Source organism: Epinephelus fuscoguttatus, linkage group LG2, assembly GCF_011397635.1.
Source record: "Epinephelus fuscoguttatus linkage group LG2, E.fuscoguttatus.final_Chr_v1".
NCBI classification, from domain to species: domain Eukaryota; kingdom Metazoa; phylum Chordata; class Actinopteri; order Perciformes; family Serranidae; genus Epinephelus; species Epinephelus fuscoguttatus.
This window is the reverse complement of record NC_064753.1, coordinates 28638505-28661403: the sequence shown is the minus strand read 5'-3', so window position 1 is coordinate 28661403 and position 22899 is coordinate 28638505. Positions and strand designations below refer to the sequence as shown.

Below are 22899 nucleotides of genomic sequence, written 5' to 3'. Positions count from 1 at the left end.
TGCAAGCGACTTCTGTAATGGCTGGTTGTCACGCATCTGGTTACAGAGTGGAATCGGTGGGCAACTCGGAAACTTTTGATTTCAGGAAAAAAAAGAGAATGCTCTTGGTGTTCAGTATGGCTACAGGACATGTGTTTGTGAGCACTGAAAGTACAATTGAATACATCATTGAAGCATGTACAATTGGACTTCTCATGAAGGTCTCAAGCTTTTGGTTGGTGTATGGATGAACCATCTATATATACAACATATTAAAAAAAGAAAAAAGCTAAGGGAATCCATGACCCAGAGTGTTTCCTTATACGCTTTTCTTGCTCTTTAAATGTATTTTATAAGTATGTCATTAATGAGTGAACACTTTTACTTTAGTCAAATGTGATTTGATTTCACTGAAATTTGTCTTGTGTCCCAGAACGTCAAATGTTTCACATAAAGACACATGAATACAGGGCGGCCTCTGGCTCGGCGAGTAGAGTGTCTGCCCCATGTAGGCTAAGATCTTTGCAGCAGCCCAGGTTTGAGTGTTGCTGCGTGTCATCCCCTTTCTCTTTCTCTCCTTCTGTCATGCTCTAGCTGCTCTGTAATAAAAGCCAAAAAATAATCTCTAAAAACAAAAGACACACAAATACAAAACTACAAACATTTAACCCAACTATAAAACCACAATACAAACGTTACAAATCACACCAGACATCACAGGAAGTGGATGCATGCCACAAATTAAACATTCCTATTACATGTACTTTGAACACTACACAGAAGCCGTACTCTGATTTAATGAGTTCTTCAACCTGACTCGAAAATGTTTGGTGTGATGCAAAACCTGATATTTTTCAAATACTGCGTGAAAGGGTTGGACGTAATATTACCTTCCAGACAACATTCTCGTGGTATATTCAGCTTCAAAACTAGAACGAGGCATTTGGTGTACAATCTTTGAGCAGATAAGTAGCAATCCAGCCAGTGAAGCTTTGAGATGAACAGAGATGACTTTCCACCAGAGTGCAGAGCTTTCCTCTGATCACAGAGTTGCAGTTTGGTGTTTTTAACATTGTCATATTTGTACACACAAGCCTGGTTAGATGTTTCGGTCCAACACAGCAGCTCTGAAACAAAAATATGTTCAAAGAATCACTTTGACAAGCTGATGCTAACATTTCACTCACACTTTCTCTTTTGGAGGGCCACAGGCCAGAAGCAAACACATGTTGTATCGTTAAGATGCAAAATGGGACGAGGATCCCAGATTCCCTTAAGCCTTTCAAACCTGGAGTGACGTAACATGTCTTGTACCTTTAGACGCCTTTAGCAAGTATTTAAACCTTTGAACCCTGAGCTACTTGGTGAGATTTCTTTCGGAAACATGGGGGGAAAAAGGCAACGAGCAACTTGGTAAAAAAAAAAATGTCCCACATATTGCAAAAAATAAATAAATAAAAAAAGTAGGGAAAAAGAAAAAGCTAGGGAAAAACTATATTTCAAACATTAAGTATTAAATTTAAAAAATTATGTTACAGAATTATGATTTTTAAGCACTCTATCAAGGTAATTGATTTCCTTGTTTGTTTTTTTGTTTGTTTTTGTTACTAATTTCGTGCTAATTTTTTGGGTCATTTCTTTTTTTGTTGCTCATTGCCTTCATCCCTTTTAAGGGGTTTCAGAGGGTATATTGAAAGGCCTCTGCCTGTTCATTACCCCAGTTGTGCTAAAGTGTCACTGTGCTCAGATTTAAAAAACAACAACAACAACAACAACAACAACAAAAAAGAATAATTAGGGATCCTACATATCCTACGAAGAGCATATTTACCTCACAATAAATAACACAGTATAAACTGATTAATATCCTAACTTCTTAAAAATTAATGTAGAAATCATTTGCATTAGAAACATCTGGGGGGCCAAATCAAACCTTATGACAGACCCCACTTTGTGCAGCCCTGACGTATAAAGACACAACAGGCACTGGATACAAATAATACAACAGCACTGCAGTTTGATAAAGCCCAAAATCCGGGCTATTTATCCAGAGAAGACATTTTAAGACCTCATTAGGAAAGACACAGATGTAAATAGTATAATGAGCAATGGCTGAATTCCATTTATTTTCTATGGGTCCTGTGTTGTGCATGTTGGCTCACTGAGACACATGAGCAGAGCCTTCATTGATGTTATGGAGCTTTTCCTATTACGACAAGTCAAAATTAGAGCTGCATCTAATTGTTATTTTCATTGTAGATAAATCTGTTGCTTATTTTCTCAATTAACTGATTTGATGTTTGGTCTATAAAATGTGAGAAGTGATCTTTGTTGTGTCCACAAACCAAAGATGTTCAGCTGACTGTCACAGAGGAGCAAAGAAACCAGAAAATATTCCCATTTAAAAGCTGGAATCAGAGAATTTTAACTTTTTTAAATTACTCAAACAGATTAATGGATTATCAAATAAGTTGGTGATTAATTTATTAGTTGATAAACTACAAGTTTAATCGAGCCATATCCAAAACTTGACTGTGGCCAATTAAGAGTCAAATTCAGTTTCCTGCCCCTCAGAATGACTTGTTCATTTTACCTAGTTAGGAGCAGCCCCGTCTTACACTCACACACAGATTGCACGGCCCTTGGGAGCAGTTTGGGGTTCAGTATCCTCGACATCTTGCCCAAGGATACTTCAACTAAACTGGACTGGAGGAGCTGAGGATCAATTTTCTGATTACATCTTAAGCTGCAGCCAGTCAAGTAGTTGTTGCAAAGTGTTAAAGGCTTCCATGCACTGCCCCTTAGAAACCTTCAGTCTAGCCATGATTAGATGCTGAACAAGCTCCTCTTTGCTTAGAATAAGAGTTTGACCTCTGACACTTTCACTTTGCTCTGATGTCGTGTTTCCCAATATCACAGCACTACAGTAAGAAATTATCTGCTGGAAACTTGAGGCACAGCCGTATTTATAACAGGTGAACACTGGCTGCAGGTCGAGTTACTTGAATGAGTCTCAGATGAAAAAATCCACCTGTGTGTCACCTGAACGCAATGCTCAATGGAATTGGGAAGGTTACTTCTGAAATGTAATAGGTTACAAATTGCGAGTTACCCTGTTAAAATGTAATAAGTAATGCAACTATTTAAATTACTTCATCAAAGTAATGTAACATATGCGTCTGAAATATGCTCAAAGAAGGTATTCCTGTACAGCGAAAAGATGCAAAGCAACAGAATTAATTATTTTTTTATCATTATATTTAATTATTTTTCATATTAATCGTCTTCAGGTGTAACCCCTTAAGTAATCACCAACATTTTGATCAGTAACTACAATTTAATTACAATTTTTTCTCAATAACATCAACTGATCACAATGATATTTATTTTGTAATTTAATTCTATACCTCCCTTAATCTCCGGCACTGTATGGAAGGGATTGATACCATGCACAGACATTTTGCAGGGCAGGTGCTCAAATGGAAAAGCAGGACATCCCTTCCACATTTTTTTTTTTTCGCATGCAACATGCTGGTGAGAAAAAACAGACCAAAACAAAAAATGTTGTGCACACAAAGTGCACCCTGCTGGGAGGTTTCAATCTGCCACCACCAGAGGGTTTCTTGAGGCCTAAGTACCTATGTGCACAGTAATGAGAGGGGAAATGTCTGTCTAGATTACATATGAGGTGTCTGAATATCTGTACTATACACATCTTGCAGCTGTTTCGCAAAGACATTCATGTTCTACATTCATCATTTATTTATAACAGATAACAGGCAACAACAAAGGAAACAGTGCCACAGTGTGCACACTTCAGTTGTTTGTGTAATAAATATCCATCACTGAATAAATAAAATATTAAACAAACCAATCTACCCTCCAAACTGCGAAGTAGGCCTCCTCTCCTCTCTCCTCTCCTTTATTTGTTCTCCTCCTCTCCTCATTGGCATGGACCACAGGGATACAACCCAAGGAAATCTGACCTTTAGTACAAAAGACTGAAGATGATCAGTGCAACAAATTTGACTGCTGAACTCTAGAATATGTGGGAAAACAGTAGACCCATCCCCACTGATTTCATTATTTGGTGTGGCTCCAGTTGATGACCCACTCCCTGGGTGCTATATAGATATGGTGGCCTTTAGCTCGCTGTTGGTCAGGAGACTTATTTTGTTCAAATGGACAGATGCTCTCCCTCCAACATATGGTGGATTAGAGAGGCTATGTGTCACATCCACTTAAAAAAATTAGATATAGGCCTACCATTAAATGTTATGTCACCTCGTCTGCTTTTTTACATTTAGAAATAAAAATACCTTGATCAAAATAAAAATAAAAAAGAAGTAGAAACTGAAATAGAAATGGCACTGGATCTTAATAGTTCTTCTTCATTTCACATGTCATGGCTTCTTGTGTATATGAATGTCTCTGAATCCTCAGATTTTCTGATCATTTCCAGGTTTACTTGGAAATATTAGAGATTTTCAGTGTGGTCTCAGACTTTTGGTCCCCACTGTACCTTAAGGACTGGGTTTGGTTAAAGAGTTAAATTGACCTCGATATAGGAAATGTTTTCTCTTTAAGAAAAGTTTCATGATTAATTAAATAGATAAAATATCCTTTAAAAAGATGTTTTTTTAATCAACCACGTTGTAAATAAAGAAACTTGTTCCTGTTAGTAATACATTCACATGATGGGTGGTGCAGCGGGTTAAAGAAACTTTGGTAGTCGTTGCGTGGCGCTGTCACCACTCTCCTCTCCGCTGCGCCACCATCACTGCGCCTGTAGTTGGAGGCGGATTCTGAGACTACAGACTCAAACTGGCACCCAGCTGACAGACAGACCTCCTCTGGTGCTGCTGAGGGACAAAATGTGGCTTCGAGAGGAGCTTTTGAAATCCATATGGCACGCCTTCACAGCCCTGGATGTGGATCAACGTGGGAAAGTTTCCAAATCTCAGTTAAAGGTGCGTTTCACTTCTGTTTTCTCTTTGTGTCCAGAGACGCTCATGAACCCAAACTAACTGTACACTTCATCAGCGTGTGTATCACTTGTTCTCCTCACATCGTAACTTCAGACCATTTGACGATAAATAAATGCGCCTGAACTGCACTGTGTAACTTTTCTCAGTGGTAGAAACTAAGTTCATGTAGGAGTACAGTTTTGAGGGCACTGGCACTTGAACCACTCTGCGTGCTTAGCTGCATTTCAGGGGAATACTGGACTTGTTATCACTGCATTCATTTTACACATATACAGTAGTTCCCTGTTATTTAGCAGATTCAGTTTTTACATTTCAATATATGACGACAAAACATGATGTAGGGGAGACTGGGGTAAGTTGGCACACAGCTATTTTCTGTTTCTTAAAGGTCACAGGGACTGAAACACCTGCACTCATCTACTGTGTTAAAACATCTGAAAGTCAGCAGCTTTTTTTTTGGTGAGGGTGACATTTCAGTTTTGTAGTATCAAAAGTAAAAAAAAAAAAAGGGTCTGTGGACTTACATGTAACATATAAAAAAATGAGTTAGAAAGAGATATTGAAAAAGTGTTATTTCTAGATAATACGCAAAGGAATCAACTACATTTTGATTTAAGATTTGAAAGTTTGTGATGAGTGATGGTAGCTGGCTATCATAATTTCATCAGAAAATTTGGTTTCACAATATCACGGTTTCAGAATGAGCAGTAAAGGAATGAAAACGGAAGGGTTATTTTATTAGTATAATTGAAACTTGAATCCATTTTGTTAGTGGAAGTATGTGTAAAAAGTCTCCCCTTACAAAATAACTAAACGTCCAGTTGCATTTTTTTTCAATATTGTAGCTAAGTAAATGCACACGGTACGATACCTGTCAACTTTTATACCACGGTACACCTTGAAATCAGTGTATCACTGCAACTCTATTTTCATCACAAAGTTGGGTCAGATGTGAGTGCGGTTTGTTGGCACATGTGCTAACCAATTGTAGAAATAATAGTTGTAGCTGCAGCTGTATTTTGAGAGATTAAAACTATTTTTTTTTTTTTTTTTAAAAGATTATTTTTATGGGCTTTTTGCCTTTATTGACAGGACAGAGAGTGAAACAGGGAGACAGAGAGAGAGTGGGGACTGACATGCAGCAAAGGGCCGCAAGCCGGACTCAAACCTGCGGCTGCTGCAGTGAGGCGATGCCTCTGTACATGGGGCGCCGGCACTATCCACTACGCTACCGACGCCCCAGATTAAAACTATTTAAAAAGATTAAAAACAATGTTCTTGGTGGATTATTATTACTTTATATATTACCGGGCAACACTCACTGGTTATCCTGAATCAATAGAACACTATTTATTACACATATAGATATAAATGTTTAAACCAGGACCCTGAGTCATTCAGATTTACCAGCATGACAAAAAAAGCTGCAGCTGTCTTTAATTCAGAATATGTGTCCAGCCCTTGATTACCTGGTAAATGATTCATATTCCTTTTGTCCGTAAGGGTCGACCAATCAAAAGAATTAAAGGTGCTTTTCATGTTACGAATATTGTTTTAACAAGATAAAGTGGTGTTGTCCTCGGGTGCCGTTTAACAAGTGTCATAACATAACACATAACTGACATGTTATTCAAAGCCTAGATAATATTCATACTGGTTCAAATAACAATTTGATTGTATTTCCCATCTTTGCTGAGCAACAGTTTAATGTGAAAGGGCCTATCCCAAATAAAAGCCTGTTGAGTTCAGTGATTTTAGCAAATAATAGCCCAGGCTAGTAATTGAAGTTTTATAGTAGTCAAAAATTTGAATTTGTGAGGTCTTTACTGCCACAAACAAATGATCTAATTTAATTGATCTATCTTTTAGTTTCTTATTGTCAAAATGATTTCAGCATGAAAGTCCACATCACTGAGGCTCCAAATCTTAAACTTACCGCTGAACCTAATACTATCTTTTTACTTCATACTTGCACTTACCTGTTGGCGAAATGTAGATTAACCTTACTCACTCTCATAAACATATTCCCACACAAAACCTACCTCTGCATAAAACCACATACTACTTACCTTTGTGCTTACCTGCAATGCTTGAATAAGAAAAATAAAAAAAAATGTCTTAAATTTACTTACAAAATATTTTTGAAAAGGTCTCAAAAAGCATCAGATTTAAGTGTCTGTTAGACACCCTGTGTAGCCACTAACATTAACCTAACCAACACTAAACTTAAGGATAACGTGACAGCCTTGTTTAGCTTCACCTCGACCAGATGCAACATCAAAACTGATATAACATGAATCTGCCAGTAGGAATACAGTAATATAAATTATATAATAATAAAATAGTTGAAGTGCTGAATGCAGAACTTATTTGCTTGTAAAGGAGTAATTTTACATTGTACATCAGTGTGTAGGGCGGCACGGTGGTGTGGTGGTTAGCACTCTCGCTTCACAGCAAGAGGGTTGCCGGTTTGATCCCGGGTGTGGGAGCCCTTCTGTGCAGAGTTTGCATGTTCTCCCCGTGTCAGCGTGGGTTCTCTCCGGGCACTCCGGCTTCCTCCCACAGTCCAAAGACATGCAGATTGGGGACTAGGTTAATTGATAACTCTAAATTGTCCGTAGGTGTGAATGTGAGCGTGAATGGTTGTTTGTCTCTATGTGTCAGCCCTGTGATAGTCTGGTGACCTGTCCAGGGTGTACCCTGCCTCTCGCCCGATGTCAGCTGGGATAGGCTCCAGCCCCCCCGCGACCCTCAAGAGGATGAAGCGGTTAGAAGATGAATGTATGAATGAATGAATGAACATCAGTGTGTTTACTTGAGCTACAGTGGCCACACACAGGATTTATACAGTCATACTACATGTTTTACTATGTACTACAGAGATGCAAGTATATTGTATTGTCAGATTCTCTCATTTATCCACCATTCATGCAGCAATGCTGCTGCTTATTTTCCTTGTAGCACTTGTCCCAGGTAGTTTATAAAAAGGGAGAATGTTTAGCATGTTCAGTCCGTCTCTGTTGTTTGAGAAGAAACTGAAAAACACGTGACAGGCCTTTTATTACTGAAGCAAAGGCTGGAGAGAGAGGTGGTGTATGACAGCCTGGGCCAGATTTTGTTTGTCTGCTGGGTCTGACGTCTATGTGCCCAGCCTGACAAAGACACAGTCTGACTTCAGGGATCCTGCAGGGCTTTTCATCTCTCACACATGCTCTCTCCACACTGCAGAGTGGCCAGGAAATCTCTAAATGTCACCATTTTGGGAGATTTATTTATGGTCTTTACATCACAGTGAAGGCCAGTTTACAGCTAATATTCCATCATCTATCCATCACAACACTTTAGAGAGAGCAGAGGAGACTGTTTGCATGAGGAGCTTATCAGAATCTAAGCTACAGTGCTGTACAGTCAAACCGAAACACTGGATCTGGGCGTAATCCTCTATTTTTACAGCTGAACCAACCAGTAAAAAGAATTGGCTTCACTTTCAAGAACAGAAGTAATGCTTGACTGGTGATGCTTCTAAATGTCAGTGATATGGTTTTGCATGTGCGATAGCAAAATCTGAAAACTGAGAGACAGACCATGAGCTTCATCTTTAACTTACCCCCGCATAGATTCATTTTGCAAGACTGGTGACTGTACAGTGATGTGTCTCAACCTAATATGTGTCCTCTCGCCTGCAGTACTATATTATATGTAATTCATATTCAGATTGTGGTTCTTTAGGTGCTGTCCCACAACCTGTGCACAGTGATGAAGATTCCTCATGATCCTGTGGCCCTTGAAGAACATTTCAAAGATGATGATAAAGGGCCTCTGTCCAACCAGGGCTACATGCCTTACCTCAACAAGTTTATTCTGGACAAGGTGAGGACAAACAAGCTGAAAGGGGAATGTGTTTTTAAGCCAGTCAACACACTGTAATTTGCAAAAATCATTTCAACTGGGTATAGCTTGACATTTTTTATACTTGTGCCAATGTGATGAGTGTCGGCACCAAAACTGTATTTTCTTTTTCTTGATATCTTTCCCCTGCCCTCACTATGTGTGTAGGTGCACAGCGATCTGAGCACACTTCCAAGAAATGGTTACAAACAAAAGTTGAAACAATAAAAAAGTTGTGTCCAGTGGAAGTGGTGCAGGATCAAAGAAATATAATAAACAGAAAGCCTTCTGTGCGGAGTTTGTGACTATGAAAAAGGGCAAATGACTACGAAAAAAGGGCAAAACAACTACAAAGAGATGCAAAACAACTACAAAAAGGTTCAAAATGAGCACAAAGAGACACAAAATTACTTCAGAGAGACGCAGAGCAGCAACAAAGAGACTCACAACTATGAAAAGGAGAAAAAACAACTGCAAAGAGACTCAAAACGACTTCAGACAGAATGACACCAACTACAAAGACATCCACAAAGACTACAAAATAGGCAAAACAACCATGAAAAGACACAAAATGACTACACAGGGATGAAAAGCAACTACAAAGAGATTCAAAATGACTACAGGGAAAGGCAAAGCCACTACAGACACACTCAGAATGACAGGAAAAGGGCCAAAAATAACCACATACAAAAAAACTACAAACCGACTGAAAACCACGGAGAGAGATGCGAAACAACTCCAAAAACAGGCTTAACAGCTACAAAGTCTGTGTGCTCTTATGTAGAGGAAGTGGTGGGGCCCTCTGTATGTCTGTGGCCAGGGGCCCATTGTCTCACAGTCCGCCTATGGTGAGGCCAGAAGAAACATTCACAGAAAAAAAGTGAAAAAAAAGGAAATTGGTGCAGTAACAGTTTTCCCAACAGTAGATTAAGTTATGTTGTATGAGCAACACATTAGCCTGAATCAGTTAGCTTAGCAGTAAACTGTCTGCAGGGGATAAAAGTAACCACAGATCTCCATCAAGGACATTTGGGCATGGGCAGACATTGGGCACAGATATGCAAACGGCCCCACCACCATTCCTAATTTGTGTCTCTTCATGGTTGTTTTTCCCCTTTTTGTTGTCATTTTGTGTCTCTTTGCAGTTCATTTGCATCTTTTTGTGGTGATTTTGAGTGTTTTTCTGGTCAGTATATGTTCATTTGAGTGACATTCAGCAGATGAAGGCGAGTGACACCCCTGACACTTTGGACCCCTGACCTGTGCCTGATAGGCCCCATCTATGCATTTGGGGAGTAGATAAAAATACATATTGTCTGAACACAAGCAGCTGTACAAGAATTTTGCATAAATATCTTGAAATCGGGAACTATTGGATCAAAGAACACGAAAACGAGATCACAAAGACCTTGACAGTTTTTATGTATGGTGTCATGGACGCAGTAAGAAAACAACTTAGACGCTTACACAAACAGTAAAAATAGAAAAGAAACACCAGCACACACTTCTTCTCTGTTGGAGAGTGTATGACACAGATTAGGATGACTAATCATGACCAGTTTTGATCTGTAGGAGAGGAAATGGTCTCAACCACTTCTCTGTTCTCCCCACAGGAACCATGTGTTTGGTCAGTTATTTATTGATTGGTAGTTTAATGTGTCAGTAAAATTTGCTGTGTTTATACACTCTTCGCAAAAGCTGGGGCCTTTTCTCTGTAGCTTAGTGAGCACAGTGTAACACACTGCAAACACACATCTGCTGAAGTCTCACGTCAGTCAGCAAACTGCTTGAGTCTCACTCTTTGTACTTGGAAGCTGTTTTCTTGCCTTTCTCTCATAGGCTCTGACCTGAATGAAAATGAGGCCTTTAATTGCATCACGTTTGTACCTCACATCCTGCAGACTAGAGGTTCTGAAAGGAGACAAACACCAGTCTCCTGCTTAGCATTTGTAAACACACTGCCCTTACTGGTGCTGACCAGTTTGACTTTGACTCTGACTGAATGGTGCGTTTTTGTTCCCAGGTACGGGAGGATTTTGATGTGCTGGAGTTCAACAAGATGTGCTGGACGCTGTGTTTCAGGAAAAAGATCTGCACTAAACATCTGCTCATCTCAGAGGATGATGCTTTCAAAATCTGGTGCATTTTCAACTTCCTGTCAGAAGAGAAATACCCACTCGTCATCATTACTGAGGAGGTGAGGAAGGTCGTTACAGTTGTTTTCTGGGTGTGTTTTTTTTTTTTTTTTTTTTTTTAAAGCATCCCTGCTGGCGACAGCTGTGTGTGGAGGCATTACATTTTTGGGTTGTCTGTCCATCCGTCCCTATGTTCCCTTCTTGTGAATGCAATATCTCAAGAATGCCTTGAGAGAATTTCTTCAAATTTGGCACAAACGTCAACCTAGATTCAACAATGAACTGATTCCAATCAGGAGAGACTTGTTCTGAGAGAAAATAATATTTATTTATCTGTGCACATAAGTATGAGAAATGTGAAAGGTCTTTGGCGATTAGATCCCATCATGGTGTCATCTATTCCAGGAGGGTGGTAAAGACGTATTTCATTAGATTTTGGTGGTCAAAGGTCAGTGTGACCTCCCAGAAATGTTTCTGGCCATAACTCAAGAATACTTACAGTAATTACGAGTTAAGTTAAGTTACAGTTACACACATATGTCTTTTAGGATAAAATGATGATGTGATGACATTTTACACCGGAAAAGGTCAAAGGTCAGCTTCACTGTGACATCATAATGTTCCGTAAAACACTTTTTTGGCCCTTACTCAACACCATAACTCAGAAACAGAAGGGGAGACTTCAGATACTGGATTTTTGACACTAATCTTTGGTGCCCACCTTCAATCTGTGCTGATTGCAGAGATCCTCTGTGCTACTGGGTCGACTGGTTTGTTGAGGCACACAACTGCGAGGTGGTAATTATAGGTTTTAACAATCAAACAAAGCTCCTTTGTCTGTCCATCTCCTCAGATTGAGTACTTCCTGCGAAAGCTGATTGAGGCCATGGGGAGCGGATGGAGCGAGGAGAAGTTTTCAAATTACAAACTGCAGCTGAACACAAAGAAGAACTGCCTGAATGCCTGGGAGCTGATTGAACTGGTGGGGATGGGCTACTTCAGCAAGGGCATGAACTGCCAGACCCTGTCCATGGGGATCAATGAGGTCTTCCAGGAACTCATACTGGATGTGCTCAAGCAGGTCAGACAGAGCTCATGCGGACTGTGTACACAGGCAGCCCATAAATGAATTGCTTGCTTAATTAATTATCTATCTAAGTATCAGACCTTGTTGTGTTTGATGTATCACAGTGATTTTGGCAGAATAGCTAGGCAACTCAGGTGTTTTCTGTGTTCCAAAGGGATACCTGATGAAAAAGGGCCACAAGAGGAAGAACTGGACCGAGCGCTGGTTTGTCCTTCGACCCAACTCACTGTCATACTACGTCAGTGAGGACCTTGTGGAGAAGAAAGGAGACATCAACCTGGACCGAACCTGCTGTGTAGAGGTGTGTTGTTATCTCTTTACACTGTAGTATATAATACTGGTTCCTAACCTGAGGGTCCAGACCCCCATTAGGGGTTGTCAAAGCTTCATGGGAGGTCGCAAGGCCTTGTTGACTTTAAGGGGTATAAGTAGACTTTAGTAGGCCTGTATCCCAGCATTTCATTCACTTTTGTCAAAAAAAAAAAAACTAAATGAAATTGTTATTTTGAACTCGTGTACAAGACCCTGAGATACCTGAGCAGTAACTCTCTCCCAACCCAGAGGGGGCAATCCACTGTTTTCCAGCAGAAAACATGGCCTCAGACTTGGAGGTGCTGACTCTCATTTCGACAGCTTCACACTTAAATCACCTGCAAATCACCCCAGTGCCTGCTGGAGGTCATGGTGTGATGAAGCCAACAGAACCAATTACCATTTTAGTTAATTGTACAGTTTATTAGTTGATCAATTCTGTTATTGTTATTCACTGGATATCATATGAAATATGCCGAGGATATGTCACTTAGTCAGGGTCATCAGTTAACTCAAAGACAGAGAAGGAGTCCCTTGAGGAAAATGGTTGGGAACCACTGGTATGTATACACAATGGGTCTCATTCATGAAACGTGAGCAGAAGGAATTTGTGTGTAAACTGTTCGCAGATGGAAATTTGCGTGCATGTCCGCATTCATCAATATTTTAGTAGCTCCGATCTTTTCGTAGCAACTAACAAAATCTCCTCCTGCTCCTGACCACTCGTAGTGCTTGTGTAAATTTAGTAAGGCACATAAATATTGCTTTTCACTATTGGAAATTACAATTTTAATTCGTATTGCACTCTGTTATGTACACAATACACAGATGCCTTTGAAACACGTAATCTAAACGTGACAAAAATATTAAAAATATAACACATTTAGTTAAATTAGTTGGCAATTAGCAGGTTTAATGGTTCATGATTGTGAATTATCTATGTAAATCGACTCAATAGATTACACGTTCTTTCTACATGTTGAATGATGATAATAAAAATATCCGTAAGGACAGCCGGATCACAGCCTCTTCGGCCTCGGTGCCTGGGTACAGCAGGGGCAGCAGGAGCAGCAGGTGGTGGAGCTATGAAGGAGCACGCGCCAGCTGAAATAATTATTTGAGACAACACATTTTGGGTTTTTTTGTGGCTTTTTGATCATTTAAATGAATAAATCTGATTTGAAAACTGTTAAATTCACATTGTATAAAACAGAGCTTTAGGCTATTAAGATTCAAATAATTCGAAGACGATGCATACAAACTGCTGTAGGCTATATGTTATCCATATCATTTGTTAAAATAAATGTTAAATAGCTCTACATTCCGACAGCCATCGCTGATTTAGAGTTTATCCATTACGCACAAAACATCTCTGGTTTCCTGTTCCCACTTCATTCAAAACTCCACAAATGAATCTTCTGTTTGTTTGGTGACCGCTGTATTTTTGTGTGTGTGCTTATGCGTTTCTTTGCCTCCAGTTTCATATCAAACCATTTATGCTTCACCTCTGGCATGGTTCTTTGTACTACAGAGACAACATTAACAGCATCTGTTACCGCCCTCCAGGCCTTTGCTTTGCCTGTCCCTGTCACACCACTACTAACTGAAGAAAATAAAATGTTTTTTCTTAAGTCCACTTCACCCAAAATTATTTCGATCGCGCTTCGGAAAAATTCTTTTTTCTTTCTCTCTCTTTCTTTCTTTGCGCCATGACTGACAGGTCGACAGGATGCACCTACACCTCCTTATATGGTGGTCATTGGCTATTCATGGGCGGGGATTTATGCTAATTGCTGATTACCGGGAGCGCGCTGTCACTTTATGATGGATTGGCATTCATGATCATACACACGTGTTTACGATCAAAGCTGAGTTTCCCGCAGCGTTCCTGAATCCGGAGTAGGTTTTTAGTAGCGTAGGCTTTTATGTGCAGATCTACACACAGATTTACTCACTTTTCATGAATGAGACCCAATGTGTGTAATGCAGTTAGGCTGTATTGACTAAATCATTTGATTTGATGATAAAACTGTCATTTGCTCAAGAACAGAAATAGAATTAGCATAGCTTAAGCAGCAGTGATCTTTTTATTTTTATAAGCCCTCATAGTTTTGTACATATAGTAGGATGTGACTGAAGTGCTGTATGTTTTTTTCTCCTGCAGTCTGTGCCTGATAAAGATGGGAAGAAATGCCTGCTCATCATCAAGTGCACTGATAAAAGCTTTGAGATCAGCGCATCGGATAAAAAGAAGAAGCAGGAATGGCTTCAAGGTACTGAGGAGTCATTTCCTACTGCTCTGTGCCTCGTCATTATCATCTTAATTTTCTTTATCTTCGTCCTTTGAATTTCTAAATGTCATCATCACTGACTCATCAGTGGTTGTGGACATAAATCAGTCAGTGATTTCGTCTTGTTTCCTTCTCACGGCAGCTATTCAAACATGCATCCAGCTGCTGAGGTTGGGGCTGCCGTCTCCTCACCGTGAGGCCCGGCTGAGGCGCAGGGAGCTGCGGCAGAGGCAGCACTCGGAGGAGGATGACCTGGCTGAGAAGATGAAGCAGCTCCAGATGGCCAATGAGACCAAACAGAGACAGCTGGAGAATATGAGGAAGGTACTGCTCGATGATCAGCTTGTCATTAATCGGTCCAGGAAGGACCCAAATGCAGAGCAGCAGGCAGGTTCAAGTTTTAACAAAAAGCAAGCTTTAATGCAGCTGATAAAAAAACATCCAGAACAGACAGGTAACTGAATGTCCAAATGACAGAAGAACCAAAACTAATTGAAACCCAACCAGGATAATACGATGAACTCAGGTTAAAAAAACAGAACACAAGACACTAGGCAGGAAACAGAGCAGGGACCGACACCAAGAACACAAGAATGAACACAGGCGAACTGACGAGGAACAAAGGGAAACACACAGGTATATATACACAGAAAACCAGTTACAAGAACGAGACACAGCTGAAGTAGGAGGACACAGGCAAAAGGAGGTAAATGGAGATTGGCTTACAACAAGACTGATACAGAACAGGTGTGAAGGGAAGACTCTGGGAACAGGGAATGACTAACGAGACAGGCGTGATAGAAAACAGGCGGGAGACAGAGATGAGTCCTCGTCAAGTCTTGGTGTCTTCAGTAAACACTTTTGTCTCAGACATACAGGGTGTGTTCCCAATCACATACTTTGTCTTTTGACTGTTAGTACGTACACGCTGCCCTTGAAAAGAATGCACTGTTGCATGCGGTATGCACACAATCAGGACACACTACTAGATCAAAACATTACACCCTGAACTTTGACCCTCTTGCTTTTATATCCATTACCTTGAAGATAAAAGAAAAACGCCACTCAACGAGTTCGCCAGAGATAAAGATCAACCTGTAGAGCTCTGCTGTTGTTACTTTGCAATGTATGGAGTTAAAGGTATAACTGCACAGATTGTAGATTCTAACATATTATATTTGCGACAATGGAATTACATCCGCAGTTCTCTGTCATTATTTTTATAATTATGTCCTTTTGTCATTGGTAATATTAATGGTTATCAGTTGCTTGAATGCGCTGTCATCCATCAATGGAACTTCTGATGACTGTCAATCAGCTGACATCTGTTTGCAGCTCAGTCGATGTGGCCTATCTTTCGCTGTGCAGAAAATTGTGGGTCAGAATAGCCAGAGAAGCATGCTGGCTTGCAGACTGCGAAATCGGACCGGCTGTAGTAGGGCATCCTGGTATTTTTGGCATACTGCATTTGATATGTTATGTATTGGGACATACTAAATCTTTTTCTGGCATACTATATGGTATGGTGGTATGGGTATTGGAATGTACAGATTGTAGTAAACAATCTCTCTATCACAGGAAATTCTTTCTTTTGCTCTGTATGTTTTTTCTTTTTAAGCTATATATTGGTCCCTTTCGGACCAATCATTTAAATGAAAGTATATCACATAATGTCATAAAGACACACGTTAAACAAAGATAAGTATGAATAAAGTACTTGTTTTATTTTAGGTGCAAATGTAGAGCTATAGTTGGTTAGTCCAGGTAGCTTTTTAAAATCCTAGATTGCGGTTTTTCAAGTTTTTCAAGTTAAATTTGAGTTTTTGTCCACTTCCTTTCATTTTTACACACTCTAGTTTAAAATAACCTAAACACCAATTTTATTAAAAAACAACCACAACATTAAAAACAGCATACATGATGCTGCAGAACATTCACAGTAAAAAGGGAAGCAAAACCTGGTATGCAAACAATAGTGTTTATCACTCAGGGACACCTGTGTCTAATGAAGTGCTAGACGTATTAGCTCACTTGTTTCAGAACTGTAGCGTCTCACTTCTCTTTTTACTTTGCCAGATGGCCTTTTTTTGAAAAATGTCAAACTGTCATTTCTCTTTACAAGGCCAATCACTAATTGTAGAGGGTTAGGGTTAGGGTTAAATAGAAATCCACAACACATTTTGGAGTGCTTAAATGCATCCTGGTGTTTGTACGTAGAATATTATACTTGCTACAAGGAAAGAGGAAAAGTGCTCTATTAATCTTGACCGAGAAATGCAAACTGAACCACAGATTCCTCTTTCACCAAACTAATGTTCTTTATTAAGATTTCCCTTATAGGCTGACTCTGCTTCCAGTAAAGCAGAGAGTTAACAGCTCTTCCCTCTTTTGTGCCTCTCAGAAAGTGGAAGAGGCCACGGCTAAAGCGGCAGACGAGGAGCTCAGGAGGAAGCAGACTCAGATAGACCTGCAGGATCGCTACAGACTGGACCTGGAGAGAGAGAAAATGGTAACAAACGTGCCTGTGTCAGCCTCCCACAACTCTGCTCCTTTGTCCCGGTCATGTGGGCTGATACATGTCGACACTGCGTTTGTGGTGACACGTGATTTTTAGAAAGTTCACAGAGAAAGTTTATGAACTTTGGTGAACCAAGACTGTCTTGTTATTTTCTGATGAAGTCACCATCAGCCGTCTGTGGCTCCATCGTTCCTGGAAACACAAGCTAAAATTTTAAATTGTATATCCCGTGATGCTGAGTCATCTCTGGTCTCAGTGTCACATGCACAGACGTATTAATCACTGTCTTACTTCAGGGAACTGACGGATAAATGCCTTTGTAAGACAAAGAAATGTTACTGCACATCAGTGGATGTAGAAGCAAAAATACAGCAAATGTCAGAATGAAGTGTCAAATGTGTAGATTTGCAGTGGATTTGTAAATTCATCGCCACCTTCAAGAGCTTAATGAGTAAGAGCATGCAACACTGTGTGTGTGTGTGTGTGTGTGTGTGTGTGTGTGTGTGTGTGTGTTGACTCAATCAGGTGCGTCAGCAGATGGAGGAGCAGGTGGCTCAGAAGTCCAGTGAACTGGAGCAGTACCTGCAGCGCGTCCGGGAGCTGGAGGACATGTACCACCGGCTGGAGGAGGCCTTGGAGGACGAGAGGCAGGCCAAGCAGGATGAGGAGGCCATGCGCAAGCTGCAGGCCAGGTCTCGGACACACACACACACACACACACACACACACACACACACACACACACACACACTGGACAGTGTTCGGATACATACAGGAAGTCACAACAGTGAAATAATGTAAACCAGTCAAACAGACCTGGAGTCTTAAATTTAGGCACTGTTAGAGATGTGTTGTGATGTAAAGCAGCCCTGCCTCCTACAAATTGTATATATATAACTAATTTGAAACAGCAAATATGTTTTTTAAGGTAAAATAATGCTGAGCGAAAATATGTTTTCTATTTATAATGATACATAATGATGAAATGTTGCTCATTAACGTACCTGGCTAGTCGCAAAAATGTTTCAAAATACAAGATTACCTTATTTGTCTTTAGGGAAGTTTGTCTTGGACATAAAGGCTGCCACATAAAAATACTGCCCTCATTTCACACCCTCCTTACATCCTGAGTTTAAGAGATCCAGCTATTCAGGTATCTCCTTCTGTATTAAATAGGAACCCTGTAGCCTCTGACTCATTTTAGCTCACAGGCCACATGCAGCTCAGTTTGATCTCAAGTGGGGCGGACCAGTAAAAAACAAACAAACATACAAACAAAACACTGCATAGTAACCAAAAAACACCACCAAATTGGGGGTGGCTGTGGCTCGCTCAATCGCAAGATCGGCAGCTCAATCCCCAGCTCCTCCAGCCAGCGGGTAAGATGCTGAGCCCAACAAGATGGCTGCTTCATCAGTGTGCAAGTGCCAGTGAGTGGTTAATGAGTAGCAGGTGGCAGCCTGCACGGGGGCCTCGGCCACCAATGTGTGAATGGGTAAATGTAGTGTGAGAGCGGTTTGAGTGGTCAGAAGACTAGGCAAGTGCTATACAAGTGCAGTCCTTTAAAACACAGGACATGAGAGGGGTCTGCAGTGATTTTCCTAGCCATAATTGGCCATCGACACTATCTACTCATAGTGATTGCAATGTTATTTTTATTATTACATTTTTACATTGTTTTGCAAAGGGCATTTATGGACTTAAAATCAGATTTGAGTGTTTTTAATTTTGTTGAATCAGACAAAATCAGACAAAAAACAAAAATATAGATCCCTAATAACACCCTAAACAATGCAGCACAATGAAGGGCAGTACAATGTCACAAATACACAACCTTAAAAATGATCATTTCTTCACACACACAAAAAAACCCTTGTGGATGATGTCACAGTAGTGAGTGAAATGGTCTCACAGCACAGTGTATAGTCATGACTGTTTTGGTGTATGTTTTTTGCACGTTTTTGTTAGTGTGTGTCTGTTCTGACATCATTGCTGTGTCTCCCATCGCAGCCTGCTGGAGGAGGAGGCAGCCAAGAGGGCAGAGCTGGAGCAGATCCACCTGCAGCAGCAGAGGATGCTGTCTCAGACCGAGGCTGAGAAGCAGGAGCTGGTGGCCGAGCAGCTGGCCAAGGAGAGAGACCTGCAGGCAGCCATGCTGCAGCTGGAGAGGCTGGAGAGGGAGCGGCAGGGAGCGCTGGAGCAGTATGAGGTCAGGACACACATGCAGAGGGTTGCACTGGTCTGAACAGCCCGACACAGCCTTTATCTGGGAGGGGAGATTCTCCTGTGGCATCAGGGATAGTGTTTGATATATTTCCCCCCTTTTATCTGTAATAAAACTACTCTTTTCTACCCACAGGCATGCTTGTATTATACTTCACTATTGTGGCATTTTGTTGTTTCTTGTTTGATGATTTTGATCTTGATTTTTATGAATTATGTTCAGTTTATGGAACAACAGATGAAGCAACATCGTGTCAGCTGACCTGCAGTCAATTAGTGAAATTAGGGCTGTATATTGTTTGAAACTTTTCAGCACCATTGCTGAAATGACTGCTGAATACTTTAGAATTAGAGTCGTGTTTTCCACAGAATCTAGTCTTTTAACAAAAGAGGCCAAAGTCATGTTGTTAAATGTTTAAACACCAGCAGGAACAGGATGGCTCAGAAATAAAATAAAAACTCTCAGACTTTTGATATACATCAGAATTTCATTTTTCAAGATTAGCTATTTGGTGTTGTGTTTTTTTTTCCATAAGATAATGACAGTGGAGCACAGCTGCTCCCCCTGCTGGCTGAGCTGTTTCAACTGTCTGAAAACATCCCTCATCCCACTTATCCACCTGCCGTCCTCTCATTTGACTTTTACTCAAACTGATTTCATCGATCTCTGCTCTTTGTCTTATACAGAAGGTGACAATGAAGCTTGAACGAGCAGCTAACAAGACCAAGACTTGGAAGGACAAGGTGGCCCATCACGAGGGGCTGGTGCGTCTCATCCAGCCAGGTATTGACACTGATCGTTGTTCGTTAGTTAGTGCTGCTTTAAACATAGGTTAAGATTCCACATTACACGCATGTATCTGTCATTTAAGAACTTTCAAATTCATGGAGCTTGAACAAAGTGTCTTGTTTGAAAACACTGGAAAAGGTTGTGTCTAGATAGAGCACGTTTGTCTTCCAGTATATGGACACTGCTGTCAACATGCTATTTATGTTCTGGGCATGGGTGTAGATTTTGGGGGGGGGGGGGGGGACAAAGCAGACGTCCCCCGCAATATTTAAAATATAATGCACTTGCTCCCCCCAATAAAAACATGAAAGTAGCAGGGGACTTTTACTTTAAGAAGTATACACTATAAAGTGATGCAGATTCAGAATGCAGGAAGTTAAGTGTTTGATGCTCAAAATTTTCTTTCAAGGACCCCCAAATCTCTTGTTTCATATGTTTCTACCCCAGTGTTGAAACAAAGCTCACGTCCTTGGTTCTCGGACAGTTTTTCTATGGTTTTAACTTTGCATCTTAGTTCCAGTTGAGTGAAATCATGGTGTTCATGCAAAACATGGCGTTCCTTCAATTCTGTAGCAACAGTTTGGCCGTACAGTCATTTATAGCCTCAACTTTATGTACCGAATTATAGTTGTTTCACATCTGGAATCATACAAAGATGAAGCCAAAACAGTGTTCTGCTTTCTGCTTTATTACTGCACGCATTAAGTGCCAGTACAACATAAGGCATCATGAGTGATTTGTCTGTAAGTCCATCCTGTTTAAAGGCCTCCCTCTCTTCTCTTTTAACTTGATCCTTTAGGTCATAAAGGACCTCAGAGGATCACTAACTGGGGTCCTGCTTCATTCACCGATGTTGAGCTGGAGCTGAGGAAGAAGATGTGGCAAGAGAGCAAGAACGAGGGAGCTCAGCATCAGTGAACACTCACCACAGTAGATGGATCGAACACCGATGAAGACGACTGTGAACATTCACATTCGAGGTCTGATTAGGTTTGATAACATGAACGTGTGTCAGCTGCAGAGGAACAGTTTTACTGATATGATTTGGGGAACTTTAAAAAGAAAAGCTGGGATTCATTTTATTTTAGTTTCTTCTGTAACAAAAAATTCACACATTGAAAGTTGTTTTGTTTTTTTTGTTTTTTTGATGCAGGTAGAATTAGCCTGACAAAATAATCCTAAAACCGGTCCACTAACCAGCTTTTTCTAAAGCTTCTCAGCAAATGTAGTTTGATCAGTTGTCATGGTGATGGTGATGATGAGTCATCTGCTGATGAAGACCATGAGATGCGATTGAAAAGTGCCAGAAAAAAAAAAGTTGAGTTGAGATTAATTTATGATAAATATCATTCTCACTCAGTTTTTTGTTTTCAGCTGAGTTTTCATTTGTAATTTTAGTCCTGTGTTAAATGTTTTTGTGTTTTGACGTGAGCTCGTCGTTTACTGACATCCAGCAGAGTATAACAGTAGATTCTTTTTCCACTGTAGCTCAATTTATTAGCTAAAGCTGAGTGAATTGCATCTGTTACAGTCTTAACTGACACGATAAAAACAAAAATAAAACGCCATCTATTTTCTATGAAAGCAGATGACTGTTTTCATTTCATACGTCCAAACATTTAACAGCTTGAGGAGAAGTTGTTCACCAATAAAGATTCTGAATGTGTCAGAACACAGCATGATTTTATTGGGGCTTTATTAGACTTTGCTTTCATCATGGTTCCTCTACATTTTGATCATGGCGAAGAGCGTCCACCAGATGTCACCATATGAACGGGATGCTCAGTAAGTTATCCCCCAAAACACTGGCAGACACACTCATCTGTTGTTTAAGCTGCAAGAAAACACTGCACACACGACATTTCTAAGATGTTTTAGGAGCTTCAGTGTGTCTCCACCACTGGGTCATGATGTTGGCTTCAGCCGTGCCGTCCAGATGTTGCACTCACGTTTCGGTTTTTAAAGGATAAGTCTGGTGTTATTCGGTGTGATGGTTCATCACCTTCCGCTGGCACACAACCCACAACCTGTTTGTCCCTACTGGGGACGTAAATCTTTAAAAACAGCTCACATATACATCGTTGTTTTTTTTTAAAGAAGGCAGCTGAACATTGTTGTAACACTTGTTTGTAGAATCAGTTTATTCATTGGGTTTGATCTTTTGATGGGATTTGTTGAGTATAAGAACAATATGAAATATTGCCAGCCTTATCCTATTAAAGATCTAGTGTGTAGGATTTAGTGGCATCTAGCAGTGATGTTGCAGAACTGAGCTGACACCTACCATGGCAGGAGAACCACAGTGGCTGACGTGCAAATGCAAATGGCCCTATTTAGAGCCAGACTTTGATTTGTCCATTCTGGACTACTGTAGAAAAACATGGCGAACTCTGCGGAAAGGACCCACTCATAGATGTATTAAGAGAACTTGATGGGGCCATATTCATTCCTATAAATGTTGCTTTGTGGTGCATGGAGCCAAGAAAGCTACACTTTCAAAATGTTATCGGACCAAATGGATCAAATCCCAAGGGTTGTGACGCTCAAAAAAATGTACATACATACACCATCTCTTTCACAATGTAAATCTCTTCTCCATAAGTCTTCTTGGGTCCAATGGCATTACGACGTACCTGGAAATTGTAATTCCATGTTTGACCACTTTGTAAAATTGGCGTCAAAGCTCAG

General features: G+C 40.4%; 1 protein-coding gene across 1 annotated transcript; it reads left to right on the top strand.

The window, feature by feature from the left end:
* Positions 1-4718: 4718 nt before the first annotated feature.
* swap70a (switching B cell complex subunit SWAP70a) lies at positions 4719-21846 on the top strand. The gene is made up of 12 exons (XM_049561157.1): positions 4719-4949; positions 8697-8837; positions 10879-11052; positions 11844-12071; positions 12232-12378; positions 14554-14662; positions 14823-15004; positions 17082-17189; positions 17724-17890; positions 19209-19407; positions 20109-20205; positions 21011-21846. Exons 1-12 carry the CDS (start codon positions 4854-4856, stop codon positions 21127-21129), a joined length of 1767 nt encoding a protein of 588 aa, XP_049417114.1. The 5' UTR covers positions 4719-4853; the 3' UTR covers positions 21130-21846.
* Positions 21847-22899: the final 1053 nt, after the last annotated feature.